The sequence below is a fragment of the Microtus oregoni genome, unplaced genomic scaffold (genome assembly GCF_018167655.1).
Source record: "Microtus oregoni isolate MIOR12 unplaced genomic scaffold, Mior012 000050F_002, whole genome shotgun sequence".
Classification (NCBI taxonomy): domain Eukaryota; kingdom Metazoa; phylum Chordata; class Mammalia; order Rodentia; family Cricetidae; genus Microtus; species Microtus oregoni.
In genome coordinates this window covers 1,125,176-1,143,720 of record NW_024543226.1, presented here as the reverse complement: position 1 = coordinate 1,143,720, position 18,545 = coordinate 1,125,176, and the positions used below count along the sequence as shown (strand labels likewise).

Below are 18,545 nucleotides of genomic sequence, written 5' to 3'. Positions count from 1 at the left end.
GGAGCTTGGCAATTATTCTTAGAGATGTGAGTAAGACTGAGGAAACCCCAGCAGTTTCGGCATCCTACCTGTTTTTCAGATTCTTGTCCGAGGAGGATCACATCACCCGAAGACTGAACGGCCACTCCGTCTAGCCTCGTGCTTGTGAGCGTGCTCTGTTTTCAAATGCCCAAGAGAGCTGTGTATCACGTGACCAACTCGTTAGCAGCCCGTGACCAACTCGTTAGCAGCCCGTGACCAACTCGTCACTTGATAGCTGAGACCCACGTAATCACAGCGTGCTACGTGACCATAAAACTCGGAATCAGCCATAGAATACATTTGACTCAAGCTGCTTTGACATATTTCTCAGCCCTGTTATGGTTCAGAGCTTCCTGGCTGCTGGACGTGGTGGAACATCTGTACTATAACATATAATTTTTATTTAAGAAGATCAAACCCAGGTAGTGGGTCTTTAATCCCAACACTCTGGCAAAGGTTAGCGGGTTTCTGTGAGTTTGAGGCCAGGCTCTCCTACAAAGTAAAACCCTCTCAATAATAACAGCAGCAGCAGCAGCAACAACAACAATAATAATAATAATGCCACTGACGTGTCCTCAAGCTCCTGCCACCCAAGACGTGGGCCACTTCGCGCCCTCCCCTGCCACCCCCCTCCTGCGGCAGTCACTTCGCCTTCCCGCCATGGCTTTCATCCCACCCCCACTACTTTGTTGGGGGTATGAAGACAGAGTCTACAGGACCTTAAAATGAGAATGTAGAGCGCTTGGCATGTGGAAGGTCGATATTCTGCACCCACCACAGAGACAGACAAAGAGAAAGAGAGACTGCATATATAACTTAAGGTCTGAAGCTTTTACATGCTGGTACCCTGTAATAGACAGACATGTGACAAAATAATAAGTGTGAGCTGACCTTTTAGCCCCTATTCCCCATGCTGGGATACCTCATCCAACCTTGATGCAGGGGGAGGAGCTTGGTCCTGCCTCGACTTGACATGCTGTACTTTGATGATGCTCTGGGAGGCCTATCCCATTCTGAACATAGGAAGAGTGGATGGGGGCTGGGGAGAGGGAACAGGAAGAGAGGACGGAGGGGAAATTGGTTGGTATGTAAAATAAATGAAAATATTTAATTAAAAAAATAAGAATGAGCCCCAGAGCACTATGGTGACTGAAAAAAACAGATCTACTGCATAATCATATCAGCACACAAGGAGAGACAACATAACTAGTAGATGTAATTTTAGTGCCAGCAAAATGGTATTATCCATGGGACCTATAGATTTAGGAACCCACAATGCTTAAGGCAGTGTGTAAAGAAGTTTATATTGTGTCTATATGAGTTTGGGCCTGAAGTATGAGAGCCTGAATCAGCCTCCCACATTGGGCTAGCTACAAATATTAGACATAGAGCTTCTGCATCATCTATCATATCATCTGACCTGGGCAGAGGGTTGGACTGTGTGTGTCCTTGTGTGCAATTTTCCCAGTCTATCGCTGAATCAATAGGCCAGTCTCTGAAATGCAATCTACATGGTGTGACACCAGCTCCAGTTAGGAAAGATGGGGCAAATGAAGATTCTAAAACATTTTTTTAGGACATGTAGTTAAAAAAAAAAAACAGAGGAAACTTCAATATGAGACATGCACTCTATTTTTTAAATTTAGCTTTGTTTTGTTTCATAGTTTTGAGGATCTAATCTGGAGCCTTGCACATGCTAGGCAAGTGGTTTTCCACTACTCTGGCTGTTTTCCCAAGCACCTCAGCTCTCAAGTCAAATAAACAACCTCCCCTCTCTTGTCACCTAGTGGTGTTATGCAGTAGCAAATACCAATCCTCCACAGGCCAAGCACTCTACATTCCCAGTTTAAGACCCTGTAGTTGTTGTCTCCATGTACACACACACACACACACACACACACACACACACACACACACACACACGTCAGATGTAATGGGAGATCCCACAGAGCATTACAGCTGTTTGATTCCAAAGCATTCGCACCTGGACTTTGATCTTCCTTCTGTGACCGCTACTACCTTTTGTGTCTGCTACATTCTGTTTGAAATATATAAATCTTATCTGAGTGTTTCCTAAGAGGTTCAAAGCCTATGCAAAACTCGATTGTGGGAGGACTCAGAAAACTGAGATGTCCTGTGACTGGGAATTACTTTGGCATTTGACTTTTTGTGTCGGAGGTCTTTGGGAGTGGTAGCAGGTGACCACTAGTGTTCAGATGTCAACCCACCAGAGAAATGATTCTCTGATGGAGGAGAATCCTATCCAGGCAGGGCCTACAAGTCCATTGTTTCTGGAAACTTGCTCCTTTGCTCCTGTCTGCAATTTCACAATTACTAAAGCAGCAATGGTGTCTCCCCAAAACTTGCACTTCAATGTGTAATTTCATATGGTATGTATGTGTAATCTCATGATTGCATCTCAATATTATGAGCACATATGTCTGTGGGTGGTCAGGAAGATGACTTCTCATTAAACTGTATAATTTTGATATATTATGAAAATACATTAGGGTATGCTTAATAACTAAATCTATTGTCCCATGAGGACTGTAAGACACTTAAAAGCCTGCTTTGTTTATTTTTACTCAAACTGCACACAATTAGCTCCTTTTTACCTCAGAGCAAGTTCAAGCTGGGCAAAAGGCTTTCTGTAAATGGATCATAAGCTTAAAACCTTACAGCTGTGCACAAGATCAGAGTCGTAGATGTCTAACCAAAGTTATTAACACAAAACAACCAAAATATTCATGCCAATTCTTTACGTGCCAAGTCTGGCTGATAAAAACCTATGTTTCACAGCTTGCCTCACCGAGCACTGTGCTCCCGATTTCTGATCACAGTCTTACACCAGAAACCTTGAAACCTTGCATCGCCATGGTAAATGGCTGTCCTTATCATTTACCCAAGGAATGGGCTATGAATGGGATGTAACTCTTGTAATTTTTTTCTTATTGCCTCAAGCCTCTTGTAAATAGTGTATTTAAGCTAGGTAAATAAAGAAGCAACGGAGAATTGGAACTAATGAGTTCAGATAATAACTAATGTGGCTACAGAACTGAAACCCATTATTCCATCTTGACCTGCTCACTGATGCCCACTTTAAGTATCTGCTTTCTTTGGAAAAAGGAAAAATGTGGGAGTTTAGCTTTTGAGATAGCTATACATTGTTTGCAGTTTTATTCATAACCTGCAGCTTGGCCCCTAATGATGTGGGAAGGTCATATGTCAATCTGTTGATTTCATTGGTTAATAAAGAAACTGCCTTGGCCCATTTGATAGGCCAGCCCTTAGGTGGGTGGAGTAGACAGAAAAGAATGCTGGGAAGAAGGGAAGTGAGCTCAGATGCCTTGCTGCTCCTCTCCAGGGCAGATGCGATGGAGCTCCAGCCCAAGATGGACGTACACTAGAATCCTTCCTGGTAAGCCATCACCTTGTGGTGCTACACAGATGATTTGAAATGGGTTAATCAAGATGTGAGAGTTATCCAGTAAGAGGATAGAGCTCATGGGCCAAGCAGTGTTTAAATGAATACAGTTTGTATGTTGTTATTTCGGGTGTAAAGCTAACCTAGCAGGAACTGGGTGGGATGAAAAGAAGCCCGCTGCTCCTTCAACACCCTAATTGCCCAAAACAAGAGAGTTTCCATTGTAAAAATGGGGGTAACGCATAGGCTTCCTGGAAACACACACACACACACACACACACACACACACACACACACACACACACACACACACACATCCTTCCCAAGGAATATGCAATTAAAAATGTAATCCAATGACCATAATATTAAAAGTCTAGAAATTCCTTAAGAACGATTCTGACCTTTGAGAAACAGGGAGAACCTGGGGAATTAAAATCTGTGCCACAGGAAGGGGCCTACTGGGATAGATTTATTATCCAGATTAAAAAACCATGCCCAGACCTTTGGGTCCGAACGAAGATCTCCTACCTGTGCCAAGGTCCTGGCCAACTCTCTCCTCCAAAAAACACACCTGGGGCAGGAGTTTCACCTCTTACTGTCTGTAAAGCTGAGGGATTCCTCTTCTCCCTTTCCTACTCTTCATAAGCTCCTACACTTAGTTAATCATCCCCAGCCAGAAATTGGCCAGAATTGTTGGTTATACTATGTACTACCTGGCCCCAATAGTACATAGGGATAGGAACTAACCAGACTGTCATTGACTGACAAAACTCACTGTGATTAAGGGCAGCTCAAATTAACATTAATTCCTCTAACATAACTTAGAAGGGGCTGTAACTTGTCTACTATCCAAAACCTTTAACCTAGGCACTTCCCTTATCATAATTCCTGCTATTCTGCCTTGTGAGTTAACTCATTTGGATAACAATGGTATTACGGGGCCCCTGAGACAAATTGGTGTACATGTACCAATGGTTTTACCAAATATGCTTCTTCTGATGCTTTCTAAACTAAATGTGGTGCTTTGAATAAGAATGGCTCCTATAAGCTCACATATTTCAATGCTTAGTTGTCAGGGAGTGGCACTATTTGAGAAGGATTAGGAGGTGTGGACATGCTGGAGGAAGTGTGTCACAGATTCAAAAGCCCACACCAGACTCAGTATCTTTGCCTATGGAACAGGATGTAGCTCTCAACTACTGCTCCTGTGACTGTCTGCATCCTACCATGCTCCCCACCATGATGATAATGACTAAATAATTGAAAATGTAAACAAGCCTCCAATTAATTTTTTTTCTTTTATAAGAGTTGCCTTGGCCACAATGTCTATACACAAAAATAGAACACTGACTAAGACACTGAGCCCTTTTATGTGTCTTAGTACACATTCCTCCCAAGCTATACCTATATAATGGAGAAGAATGGAAAATACATTGCAATATGGAGTCTGAAATACAAAAAAAAGTCCTCATCTTATTCCTGGTCGAACCTGGCTTAGCCACCTTAATAGCTAGCTAGCTGCAGGCATACCAGCCTATATTGTGGAAGATTAAAATGTTAAAAAATGAAGCCAAGCAGTGGTGGTTTATGCCTTTAATCCCAGCACTTGGGAAGCAGAGGCAGTTAGATCTTCATTTCAAGGGCAGCCTGGAGCAAGTTCCAGGACATCCAGGGATGTTACACAGAGAAATCCTGTCTTGAAAAACAAACAAACAAAAATACAAAAAAGAAAAAAGAAGAGAAAAAGAAATAAAAAGAAACTAAGTAGGAGGAAATAGGCTGATTAGGAACTAGAGGTATTTTTCATTTCTGAATTTTCATTTTCATTTCTGAATTAAAACAACAGTTAGATTCCCTTGCAGAAATGATCAAACAAAATTGAGACAAGGGGAACTAAGTATGACTTTGTGAGAAATGGGTTGTTTCTATGCAAATCAATCAGGAGTAATTAGAGAAAAATCTTGCCATCATTGGAAGATCCTGAGAGAGAGGAGGGGAGAGAGAGAGAGAGAGAGAGAGAGAGAGAGAGAGAGAGAGAGAGAGAGAGAGAGAGAGAGAGAGAGAGAGAGAGAGAGAGGAAGAAGAAGAAGAAGAAGAAGAAGGAGGAGGAGGAGGAGGAGGAGGAGGAGGAGGAGGAGAAGGAGGAGGAGGAGGAGGAGGAGGAAGAGAGGATATGGATAAGATAATTGGTACCAGACTATCTTCTCTTAGTCTCTCTGGCTAACTGCTCTGCTGTCAACACTGACTGGTCTTTAATTATTATTTTGTTGTATTAAAGATGAGGCCCTGCATCTTTAATTGTATGACTAATTATGCAAAATAAAGGATTAATTCAGTAAAATTTATGGTCCTCAGTGTAATGGATTTGCTGCCAGTCTCCGGGTCCTAAAAGCAGCCAGTACCAAGCAGGCTGCATATCCCTGACAGCTTACTGCGGGGTCCAGAAAGCAGCCAGTCCCAAGCAGGGATGGTGCATGAGACCACGTGGCAGGTCTCCATGTCTCCATATGGCGGGTGGTGGGCAAGAGAGATGTATAGGCATACCATGTAGAGTAAAGTTGGATATTTATTAGGAGGGTTATGGAGGGGAAGAGAAAGGGGGAGAAGAGGGAAGAGAGAGAGAGAGAGAGAGAGAGAGAGAGAGAGAGAGAGAGAGAGAGAGAGAGAGAGAAAGGGGGGAGAGAGGAGGGTCAGAAGCTGCCTCTCCAAGAGAGGGACAGAAAGAGAGAGAGAGAGAGGCTAAGGGTGCAAGCAGGAAGGGAGTGGGCATGGCTTGTCTCTTAACCTTCATCAGGCGATGAAAGGAGACAGAGACAGAGAGCCACATGGGAGCACCGGACAGAAATCTCAAGGTCCAAATTAGGAGCAGAAGGAGACGGAGCATGAGCAAGGAACTCAGGACCACGAGGGGTGCACCCACACACTGAGACAATGGGGATGTTCTATCGGGAATTCACCAAGGCCAGCTGGCCTAGGTCTGAAAAAGCATGGGATAAATCCGGAGTAGCTGAACATAGCAGACAATGAGGAATACTGAGAACTCAAGAACAATCGCAGTGGGTTTTTGATCCTACTGCACGTACTGGCTTTGTGGGAGCCTAGGCAGTTTGGATGCTCACCTTACTAGACCTGGATAGAGGTGGGCAGTCCTTGGGCTTCGCACAGGTCAGGGAACCCTGATTGCTCTTCGAGCAGATGAGGGAGGGGGACTTGATCGGGGGAGGGGGAGGGAAATGGGAAGCGGTTGCGGGGAGGAAGCAGAAATCCTTAAAAAATAAATAAATAAATAAATAAATAAATAAATAAATAAATAAATAAATAAATAGACAGAACATTGCACTCAGGACCATACATCTCTTTAGAGCAGAATGAGTCCACAATTTGATACTTTCATTAAGACCAGTGGCAAAGATTCATCCATCTTGTCTCAGCTGCCACAATCTTTAACCTGAAAACTGTCACCCTCTTTTCTACCCTCACCGTGAAAAGTCCTGTGGGAAAGTACTCAACTCTGTTCTAGAAACTTGGGAACGAAATACCCCAGCTAATGGCATCTGTTTAACTTCTGTTAAACTGCTTGATTGCCTTACTTCTCCCTGAAACTGTCAAGCAGGATATAGTTTTTCTGTGTTCTTTGCCTTTAAAAGCTCTCTGTAAAATGCATTTAAGGCTTTTCTGTGAGAAGTGATTCTCAATTTGGACTTTGGTTGTGGTGAATGGTCTTTGCACTGTACCATGCAACAAGGTTAAGCTTTTTTCGGGGGTGGGGGGAGCAGGTTTTCACTTTCTCTACCAGGCTGGTCTCAAATTCACAGAAACCCACCTGTCTCTACTTTCTGAGTGTTGAGATTAAAGACCCACTACCTAAGTTCAGCCTTCTTAGGTAAATAAATAAATAAATAATAAAATAAGTTATGGTACTGATGATCCTTGCCCTGCAGCCAGGGAGGGGACACTTAACCAAAACAGGGAGGACAAACAATTATAAAGTGTCAATTGTCCCATTATCTGGAGGCTGCCATGTCATTTGGCCTGTGGCCTTTTGCCTCTGAAGTGGTTACTGAAATCTTTCTCAAAGTGCATTCCATACCAATTCTGCCTTCCACCTTCTTCCATTTCAGGATCTTTATAAACATAGAGTCTACCCAATAATCCAGGATAATTGCCCTGTTTAAATTCCTGATTAGTAACATTAATTTCATTTTTTCTTTGTAATCTAAAATAGTCACAGAGTCCAAGCGGTTTTTTTTTTGGATGGTCTTAATGCTGCCTTGGGCACAGGAATGAGTTATTTTTTTCTGTTGAATTAATATATTAAAAGGTAGAATATGAGAATTACAGGAGATCTTGGGGAGTTCCAGTTTAGCTACCATGTTTTACCCTGAAAGTTGGGGTCCCATCTTGTGGTTTGTTTGTTTGTTTTTTTGAGACAGGGTTTCTCTGTGTAACCTTGGTTGTCCTGGAGCTCACTCTGTAGACCAAGCTGGCCTTGAACTCACAGAGCACCAATCAGCGAGTATAGCAGAATAGCATTAGTAATAATTCCTTTGATTTTTCCTCGGTCATATTTGGTTCTACCCTGAGTCTCTTTGCTGTCTGGCCTCTGATTTCTGGTCATCCATGCAGTATCAGGCATGGATTCTCTCTTGTGGCATGGGCCTCAGGTTTGACCAGTCAGTATTTGGTCACTCCCTTGTGGAGTTCTGTACCACCATTACACTGGCACATCTTGCAAGCGGGACAGATTATAGGCTGAAGATTTTGTGGCTGAATTGGTGTCCCAGTCCTACTGCTGGAAGCCTTGCCTGGCTATATAAGATAGCTGATTCAGGCTCTGTATCCTTCATTACTAGAAGTCCTCACTACAGTCTTCCTCATAAAATCCTGGGAGTTTCTACTTCACTAGGTTTCCACATGACCTCCAAAACGCACCCCAACTCCAGTTGTCTCTCCCAATATTCTCTCCCTCCACCCCACCTGATCCCTCCTCCTATTTTCATCTGCCCCCGGCCCCAGTTCACTCACAATTTATGTTAGTTTGAAATGTCTCCAACAGATTTGATCACAAAATGGATATTCAGAAAAGAATCTACCAATTCTAAAAATTCTATCAATTCAATTGTTTTCTAACATTTTCTGTGAATACAATGTGTGTGTGATCAAAAGAAAATTGCCAATATTGTAGTTTACAGTCTACTTTTTCTACCTGTCTTACTATTTTTTCATCAGTACATCAAATGCTTCTTTAAAGAGAGCGTTAATACACTGATATATGTTTATCTTATACTAAAAGTCTCATGGAAGAGAAATGATTTTATGACAACCTAACATTCTTTGGAATAGTTCACTCATCTTAGAATAAAACCAATCATTATTATGTTCTAGTATCTACTTGTTGATTCAAACCTCAGAAAAAAATATAAAATCATTTTCTCGGATTCAGATATATCACCATCACATTTGCCATGATTTTTGACAGAATTGGCATATACAGGGCTTACTGTATTTTAGTTTTTCTGTCGTGGGACTGCATAGTGGAATCCAGTGGTATCTTTGCAAAATCCCATAGCAACCTGATGGCACTACTAAGATCATAATCCTGGGATTTGGAAATCTTAGGTTTTTATACTTCCTACTATAGCATAATAATGTTCAAGTTTGTACAGAAAGTACTTATCATAAAACATAGTGCACTATCAGAAAAAACTAAAATTAAATAATTTAAAGTTAACAAATCCCCATAGTTCTTAAGCATTTATAATGTTCTTCTACTTCACTTTCAAGTTGAAGATCTTTTTCTAACCTAAAGTTAAACTCGAAACAATGCTAACTTCTATAAAGCAGTCTGTAGAATAAATCAAATTATAGTTGCAAACTCCATTTCTTGTACCTCACATGGATAGAATCTTTTGATGGAAACAATCACAAAGATGTATTTAGAAATTAAAACACTTTAATATAAACATTTTTCAGAATATAGACCGATTTTTATCAGCCCTTTGGAGAACACTTTAAAAGTATATATCATCTAATTTATTATACACTAATTTTCCACTTTCAGAACTAGAAAATACAAAAATACACTGCAAATTAGATTTAACAAAAAAGGGCTAAGTTGTTTCATACATTTTCATTGGAGAAAACATAAACATTAACACACAACAGTAGCAAAATACCACCAATACTCACACAAATTCTAAAAGGAATGGATTCTGAGAAGTCTGGTCTCCCTCAGGCCTGACCATTCTTCCAAAAGCAAACAAGACTTGGAAAATTCAGGGTGGTATGGCTGTAGACTGCTTTGTAACTCACTGTTTAGGTACATAGTTTCCATGAGCAAACAAGTTATTTTCATTGCAACTTGAAGGACAAAGTAGAAACACCTCTACTTAAGAAAACCATATTATATATAAGCAATAGAATATTTTTTTTTCTTATAAAATCAGAGAAAGTAACTTTAAAAAGCATATTGAATATTTTGACTTTAACTGGTTTCTGTTAGCAATTAACTGTACACATGTACAAATACACAAATAACACAAATTTAAAAAAAAAAAACAAAGTTTTAAACCTTTCTTCAACCTTAAGGGAACAAAACTGCAAAGTAGAAAGCACTGAATCTTCTGGATTTTCTTCAGTAAGTTTCTTCCTCTCCCATTCTTCTTAATATTTTGTTCTTGCTTATTGAAGGCTAGGTTTAGACTTTATGGTTCTACTTTCAATTACATTTTGAAAGGAGGGAGTGACAGAGAGAGAGGGGGCAAGGTGAGAGAGGAGAGCAGAACAGAGGACACATACACACATGGAGAGAGGGAGAGGGAAAGGGAGAGAGAGGGAGGGAGGAAGAGAGAGAGTTTTATCTCTTCTCTTCATTTGAAGTGCTTTATCTCAATTTTCTCAGAACTTTTCCCAGTGATTTTCTTGATTCAGTCTTCTGATAGTAAAACTAAAAGTTCAAAATTCTTGAGTAGGTTTACCTTAAAACATTTTCATAAAGGATGGATTTAGATATCTTGTGTTTCTTTTCTCATATTCATTTTTGCAAACAAAAAACCTCAAGGTTTTTGAGCTGATACTCTACCTGCCTTTCCTTAACTTCACCAGTCACTCCTATCTTTATCTAAATCAATATTGCTTTCTTTTAGCCATTCTTGGGTATCTTGTAAGTTCAGAAGCCAAGAATTGACTCATCCCAAAGGATTTCCTCTTCTGTTCTTTCTTCAACAAATTTCTTTTTCTTGTGCTTACGTTCTTCTTTCTCTGAGGACACTTGATGTTTTCTTTTCTTTTTTCGATGCTTCAGTTTTGCAGAACTGACTCCAGCTTTATCTTCCTGTCCTTTAGTTTGCTCAGTGTTCTTGTCTTTGTCTAAATCTTTATCCTGATAGCTCCTTTTCCTTTTATGCTTGGACTGTTCTTTCTCTGGCCTTTCTTTCTCTTCCCCCAGATGTCGTCTTTTCTTCTGATGTCGTCTTTTATGACTTGTTTCATGGGCACTGGTATTGTCATATGAAGGCAGCTCCTTGTAAATGTCATATTCTACACTGTGTGAGCCAGGGTTATTTTCTTGCTGACTAAGGCTCAGAGGACCAGGTTTTTCTGAGAAGCAATCTCTTGTGAAATGATAGTAACTATCAGAGTCTGGGTTCCGTTGGCTCTCATAAGCTGGTAAATAATGAGGTAACTTATATTCCACAGCTTGTGAACTGCTGTATGGATCTGTGTGAGTCTGGAAAGTCTCACACGGGAATCTTTGCTCAAACATTCTGTGCTTAGATCTTCTGTCAACCATTTCTCTGTAATCATGAGTTTCCAAAGCACTATCAATTCTTCTAAAAGACATCTTTGGCCTGAGTTCTCTAAATTCCTGCGCCTTGCTGTAATCATCAAATTCATTTGGGAAATCATCATTTGTCCTCTTTGAATGAGGTGGTAACCAGTATGGTAACTGGCCTTCCACTGGTGAGCCATTGTATTGTCGCTGGTAGGTCTGTGGACTCTCAAATGAAAATCTTTCCTCACACATCCTTTGTCTGTGTTCAGAATCAACCCTTTCTCTGTAACCATGATCCCTATACTTATAGTTTTCTGTCACCCGTCTAAAACTAATATTGGGATCAAGTCCTCTGGCCTTCTGTTCTTTGATGTAATTTTCAAGCTCATCCTGGAAAGAGTCATATGTTTTTGACTGTGCTGGTAAACAGTGAGGTAACTGGTCTTCTACTGCTCGAGGATTATTGTATGGTCCTGGCTGTGTCCAGAAATTTTCAAGTGGAAGTTGTTGTTCAAGCATTTTTTGTCTGGGTCTGGAATCAACCATTTCTCTGTACCCACGGACTTCCAAGTAATTATCCTCCATCTTCCTGAAATGAACCTTATACTCTAGCTCTCTAGGTTTCTTCACTTTGTTATAATCTGCACATTCACCTTGGTAAGACTCCTGTATCTTCTTTGAATTCTTTACTTGATTGATAACATGAGATTCTCTACAAAGAAAATAATACAGTTTTGATTACTATGAATATTTTATTTGCTCTAAAATACCAGTTTAAATAAAATCTACAAAGGTTTAATGCAAATCTAAAACTATAAAAAGAATTTTGATGCTCAAATCATAGCATGGATAGGTAGATATCTCTCCAGAATTCCACAAGTTTTATGCAAAAACATTTCTTAGAAGATGGTAGATGGGAGACACTGATACTTCCATTTTCTACATGATATTGAAATATTGAAATAAAATCATAGATGAAGAGCTGCAGGGAGAGGGAATGCTGTGTAAAGATACCAGAACGCAAGAGCAGACAATAACAAAGTAAAGTACAGGAACACCAAATGTTTGAACTGTAAGAGATTTAAATGGAGAACCATAAACAAGTGCACAGCAATAAACTACGGACAAGGAAGATGCCCCTCAGTGGGGCTCTTAGCAGAAGAGAGAAGGAAACTCTTGGTGAGTTTCAAAGTATAGAAACTATCACCTTACAAAAATACAGTCTTAGATAGGAGACTTATGATCTATTTGTAATCTGGCCCGAAAGAAGTCTCCTGTATTTCTCAGCTTAACTCATTGCTGTTGAAATGAAGAATTATCTTAAAAGTTGTCCTGTTGTCCAGCCTTACTTTTGGATGTATAAATACATGCATTTTAATATCTTCAAAATCCAGACTGTCCATCCGAGTCATGAATATATACAGTGTTCAGGTTAAAAAGATCAACAAAGAGACTTTAGAGTTAAACTGCACCATAAATCAAATGGACTAAGCACACAGTATTTGATTCAACAGCTGCACAATACACATTCTTTTCAACAGCTTCTGGAATTGCATAGCCAGGAAAACATTAGAGAGAAGAGAAAAGCTGCTTCCTAAATGGATTTGGAGCTTGCTTCATAAGAGGGAATCCATGCCTACTGCTGTAAACCTGCTCAAAAAACCATGACCAAAGAGGTCTTAGACCCTGGGAAGGGATGGTAAGATTATTGTTTAGCTAAATTGGCAACATCAAACCATCCACTAAATGTCTGTTTATACTCACAGACAAAGACTATTCTCTGCATTGAACAGAGCATCCTCTCCTTTGCAGATAAATACAGAGATCCATGGCTGCATAAGATGCTGAGAATAAAGGCTTAGTCCTAGACTAGACATTTATACCACCTGCTTAATGTTCAAGGAATGCTGGGGAAGATGGGTCGGAAAGAATATTATGTTCTCGTAAATGGGGAGAGGGGTTAGAAATTATATCTTTAAAGCACAACACAGAAGTGACAACCATGAACTTAATAGCAGATGTGTATACTGTAACCAGGTCCACAGAAGTTGGGCCCTCCTATCAGTAAGTTATGAAGAGAAAAAGGATTCATGAGGCCCTACCACATACTGTTGATCTACTGTCAACCACAGCTTCTTGGAGAGGGGCAAGCATAGTATCTAGACGTGTACCTAGTGGTGATCCCACAAGGTTCTGATGGTTGGTTCTGCACTCAAGATCACACAGAAAGCCCTAAATAAACTTTGTGAAATGCTAAAAAGAGCCAAAGCTAGTACACACGGGGAAGAGATTTATAGTGAAGGAGGCTAGTAGGATGTGTGTGTGGGGGGGACAACAGGAGAGATTGAAAGAGTAAAAAGAATACATAGTGTACATGTACAAAATTATTAAAGAACAAAATCTACTTATTAAAGAAAAAATGCAAGACAAAATGATGAGAATGCAGAAAAAAATGAATATACATTTTAGTGGGAATATAAATTAGTGCAGCCATTACAGAAATCTATATGGAAGTTACTCAAAAACTAAATGTATAACTTCCATAAGATCTAACTATGCTACTCCCAGACATATATCCAAAAGAATCCTAGGTTGCTTAGAAGAGAGATGGCTAAACAGCAATACTTAATGCAATACCTAATTCACAATAGCTAAGTTACACAATAGTTTAGGGGACCACCAGCAGATATAGAATATGTTGTGATTCTCAAAGAAATACTTAATATTTAATAACAAAGGAAAATAAAAATCATATTGTTTGTTAAAATAAAGGATAGACATGGAGATCACGGTGTTAAGTGAACTACCCTAGGTCCAGAAGGACAAGTATTGACTGTTTTTCTTTCATCTATGGGATCTTGATATTTTTAGAAATTCCCATCATAGTAAAAGGGGCGCCACTAGGGAAGAGGGAGGACATCAGCATAATTGGGAGAATGAATATGACCCAAGTGTGGTTTATAAATATGTGGAAATATCACAATAAAAGCAATTATTTTGCATATGAAATATGTGGTAATAAATTTTCAGGCCTGGGATAAAATAGAGGATGAACACAGGAGTGAAATGATCTCATTCTACTGTAATACCACAAATATTAATGCATGCTAGTATGTGTGGCTAATTAACATTAATAACTAATGTCCTTATAAACTGTCTGAATGTCACATTTTTAAAGCCAGTTCTTTGATTAGATGCACAGATGTGACAGGTTATAGATTTAAAATTCTGAGGTTTTAATATCTATAGTGTAATTTCATTTGCTGAGTCTGCAATATAATTCCTGTGATGGTTTGAATGATAATGTCCCCCATAGGTTCATGATTGAATATTTGGTCTCCAGTTGATGGAATTGTTTGGAAAGGATTAGGATGTGTGGCCTTGTTGGAAGAGGTATATCGGGGGGGGGGGCATAATTTAAGGTTTCCAAAGACTCTGGCCATTCTCAGTGTTCTTTCTTTCTCTGCCTCCTAATTATGTATCAAGATGTGAGCTCTCAGCTGTTCCTGGCACCAGGTCTTTGCTTCATCATCATGTTTCTTATCCCTCCGAAACTGTTAATCCCAATTAAGTGCTTTCTTTTATAAGTTGCCTTTGATAATTGTATTTTGTCATAGCAATAGAGAAGTAACTAAGATACCTCTAAGTAATCACAAATACTATAAATATGTTCTTATAGGGTAAAATAATAAATTTTACATTTTTATTTAAAAATCAACAACCAAAACATAAATAACTCCTTGCCCTGCTACCAAAATTACCTACTGTACAATGCCACAAATTTCTCCTTGTCTTAAAAGCAAATATTAATATTGCTAAAAACAGATCTGGATTCTGTATTTTAGGTACAACAGCATGACCATTGTTCTGAACTATTATACCTCACTGTAAAGATGAATATTAGATCACCGAATACTTGGAATTAAGAAAACCTTTTTAAGATGCCTTGAATTTGCATGGCTAGCCTGAAAAACTTATTTTTTTAGCACATCTACAAAGAAAAACAATGTTGTCTATTCAGGAGGATGTACCAATTTGCCAGAAAGATCTGCCAGTGCATTATTGTGATTAGAAAATGTCCTTCACACTAGTGTGCAATATGTTATAAATACTGTCTACTTCCTCTAGATTCAGATCATGAGGAAATGAATATCTAGAAGGTTTGTAAAATATATTAAAGATTATTTGACTAGAAGATTTGGTCTTTGGTAACATGACGATTTTTTTTATTTTTAATATCAAAAACCACTTACTTAATTTGATGTTCACTTCCTTGCATGTGGGACCGGAACATATGTAAAGATGTAAAGGTGATACTGCAGATATGGCATACGTAGGTTCTCATTCTATATGCTATAAAAATGATAGAGTTTAAGAAGATCAATATGGAAACACTTAGAATCATATAATGCCAGTGATGGATAATACTTAAAATCATATAATGCCAGTGATGGATAATACTTTATTAGAGACCCTCTACTTGAAATATCCTAAGAAAGACTGGTCCAAAGACATAAAGTCACTTGCTGATAGTCACAGAAGCAAAGAATAGCATTAGCATCTTTTAGCCCATGTCTCTAAATTTAATGCCCAGGATTCCTTATACTATACACTGTATCTTCATTTATTTTCTAAGAATCTGCTATCTGCTTGCCTGATGTTGCTACACACACTGTATAGCAGGGGCTTTATCGGTCTGCAACAGCCTTTTTGTTTGCTATTAGTTAGTTTCTTACAAAACCAAACCCTGAAATGTCACAAAACATTAATTAAAAACATAGGAAAATTTTACTCTCTTATCTGAAATCGTTGTAGTTCACTAGTTACCAAAAACAATTTCCACAAATTTTAGAAAAGAGAACCATTGAGCCCATGCACAGGATGAAAGGTGAAAGCAGAATTCTAAAATTATAGCTGCCATTTAAAATGAATAAAAAACAAACAAAAAACCTGACAAAAACACAAAACCAAAATAGAAAACCTTTCAAAACAAATGAATTATAAAAAGAAGCTATATAACAGCTAACTATTCTGCTTTCAAAAGATAATTAGAAGCAGGAGATAAACTTATTTTTGAAATCCCACCATCTTTCAACTTTCTTATTGGTCAGCAGAACAACTTTCATGAGACAAGTATAAAATCGACATTATTCTAGAGACAAGGCAATAAATTGGTACCATATAAAATTTAAGGACAACCAGAATCATCTTCTTGTAAATCAAACAGCAGTTTAATCACTTAAAGGAGGATAAGTTAATCATATTCAAGTGCATTGACCTTTGTTGAACAAATATTATTTACAGAAACAAGAGACTACTTGCAGGGAAAAATAAAATAAAGACATTGAATAACATGTTCATTATTAATACATATTGTTAATGACCAGCAATCAACAGGTTACATTAAAATTTGAAGAATGTTTTGATAAGGACACTCAGAATATCCTTTAGACAGAAAACAGTTTTTCAAAAAACAGTGTTAGGAAAATTACTTACATATAAATGTGGGTAGACTTTTGAATCTCACCAGTTACACTGATCAACTCAAAATGGACTAAAGAGTTTAAGTATAAGAGTGGTGTAGGGGCAAACAGGAGCATGCAGACAACAACAATTGATGAAAAAAGAGGTCATAAATTTCAAGGAGAGTGGGAAGGAGTGTACAGGAGAACTTTGAGGGAGCAAAGGGAAGGAATAAAAGCGGCAGCTAAAATACAATCTCAAAACTAAACAATAGAAACACTGATAGCTATAAAATTACTAGAAGAAAATTCAGGTAAAATGTTTCAGGATACTGTAATATGTAAGGAATTTTTGGAAGTGGCTCTCAAAATTCAGGAATCAAATGCAAATACAGACAAATAGGATTTTAAAACAATGTTAAAGTTGCTACAGGACAAAGGAAATGCATAACACAATCAACAGACAATCTACAAACGGGATAAAATTTGTGGTTTGTGTATAATAACAAGCAATTGATATCTAGAATATATAAAGAAATATATATTGAGGAACCAAAACCTCAATCCTGAGCCGAGCTAGATAGGGACTTAAGCAAGCAGTGATAATGAGGAAGAAAAAAATCAAATATGGAGAAACATACACATTATAGAAGATAAACAGAGGCAAAGATAGATAGAAATAAGAAAATGAAAATAGTGGAATAATTAAAGTGGCATATGGTGTTAAGCTGCCTTTTTTGAAATTTTATGTGTTTTGCCTACATGTATGTCTGTGTAACATGTATATGCAGTACCCATGGAGGCCAGAAGAGGGTGTTGGAAATAGAGATGGTCATCAGCTGCAATGTAAATGCCGGGACTTGAACTCGGATCCTCTGCAAGAGCACCCAGGGCTCTTAGCTTCTGAGCTATCTCTACATCACCATAATTGTCTTTTTCTTAAAACTGGTTCACTTGTAACATGGAATTCTGTTGTCAGTGTTCTCTGAAATTCTCATTAGCTAATTTAATTTTTCTAGATATGTCTTTTTATTGTTGCTGTTTGAGAAAGGGTTTTGCTATATATCCCTTGCTCACCTGGAACTCACTATGTAGCCCTGACTTGCCTCAAACATATAGTATACAGTAATCTTCCTTCTTCTCCCTCCTGAGTACTGACATTATAGGCATGTACCACCATGTCTAGATGAACTAGATGTTTTCATAATGCTCTCATGTTTTGGCTTGCGAGACAGGAGTGTAGGGTTAAGACAGCCCCTTTAGGGGGCGGGGTTTGCCTCGGGCGAATGCCTACAGATAAATGGGCGCACGGGAGGCGGCTCCAGCCCTTCCTTCCTACCTCCTGTGCCACGCGGGAACTTCGGTTCTGTAAGTTTATCATTAAAGTGGTAAATATTCTTTAATATCTGCATTGCATTTATTTACACCGATACATTTGGCGCCCAACGTGGGGCTCGAACCCTCAACCCTGAGATTAAGAGTTTCATGCTCTACCGACTGAGCTAATAACAATTCATTCACAAGGATGATGGGCATTCTGATGGTAAGGATTACAGATAAGTTGGGGGCAGGGTTCTTTTCTTATCTCCACAGGAAAATACTCATCTTCAAAGAATTTAAGGGACCCTGAATATTTAATTACTGAAGGATGGAAAATAGTTACGACCCACTGAGTATCAACAATAAAATTCTATATATACTGTAAGTATTGATTTTTTATATATATTTATATGTTTTATTGAACACTTCTTTATAAATGTGTAGAGCTGGTTTTGGAGTTGGACTATGGCTCAGTCCCTCTTCAATTCCAAGCCTGTTGATAAGAGATATTTCAGAGTTTTTGTCTCAGGTCAGGAGCCATGAA

General features: G+C 38.7%; 1 protein-coding gene across 2 annotated transcripts in view; it reads right to left on the bottom strand.

Annotated features, from left to right (window-relative positions):
- Nucleotides 1-9,432: 9,432 nt before the first annotated feature.
- LOC121436708 (zinc finger matrin-type protein 1-like) overlaps nucleotides 9,433-18,545 on the bottom strand; it is a 35,680-nt gene continuing 26,567 nt past the window's right edge. For both annotated transcript variants that reach the window (XM_041636717.1, XM_041636718.1), the window contains 2 exons: nucleotides 15,473-15,572; nucleotides 9,433-11,931 (listed from right to left, as the gene is read on the bottom strand). In XM_041636717.1, the coding sequence (XP_041492651.1) occupies nucleotides 10,614-11,931; nucleotides 15,473-15,572 (1,418 nt within the window). In that variant the 3' untranslated portion in view covers nucleotides 9,433-10,613. The remainder of the gene's footprint in view (nucleotides 11,932-15,472; nucleotides 15,573-18,545) is intronic.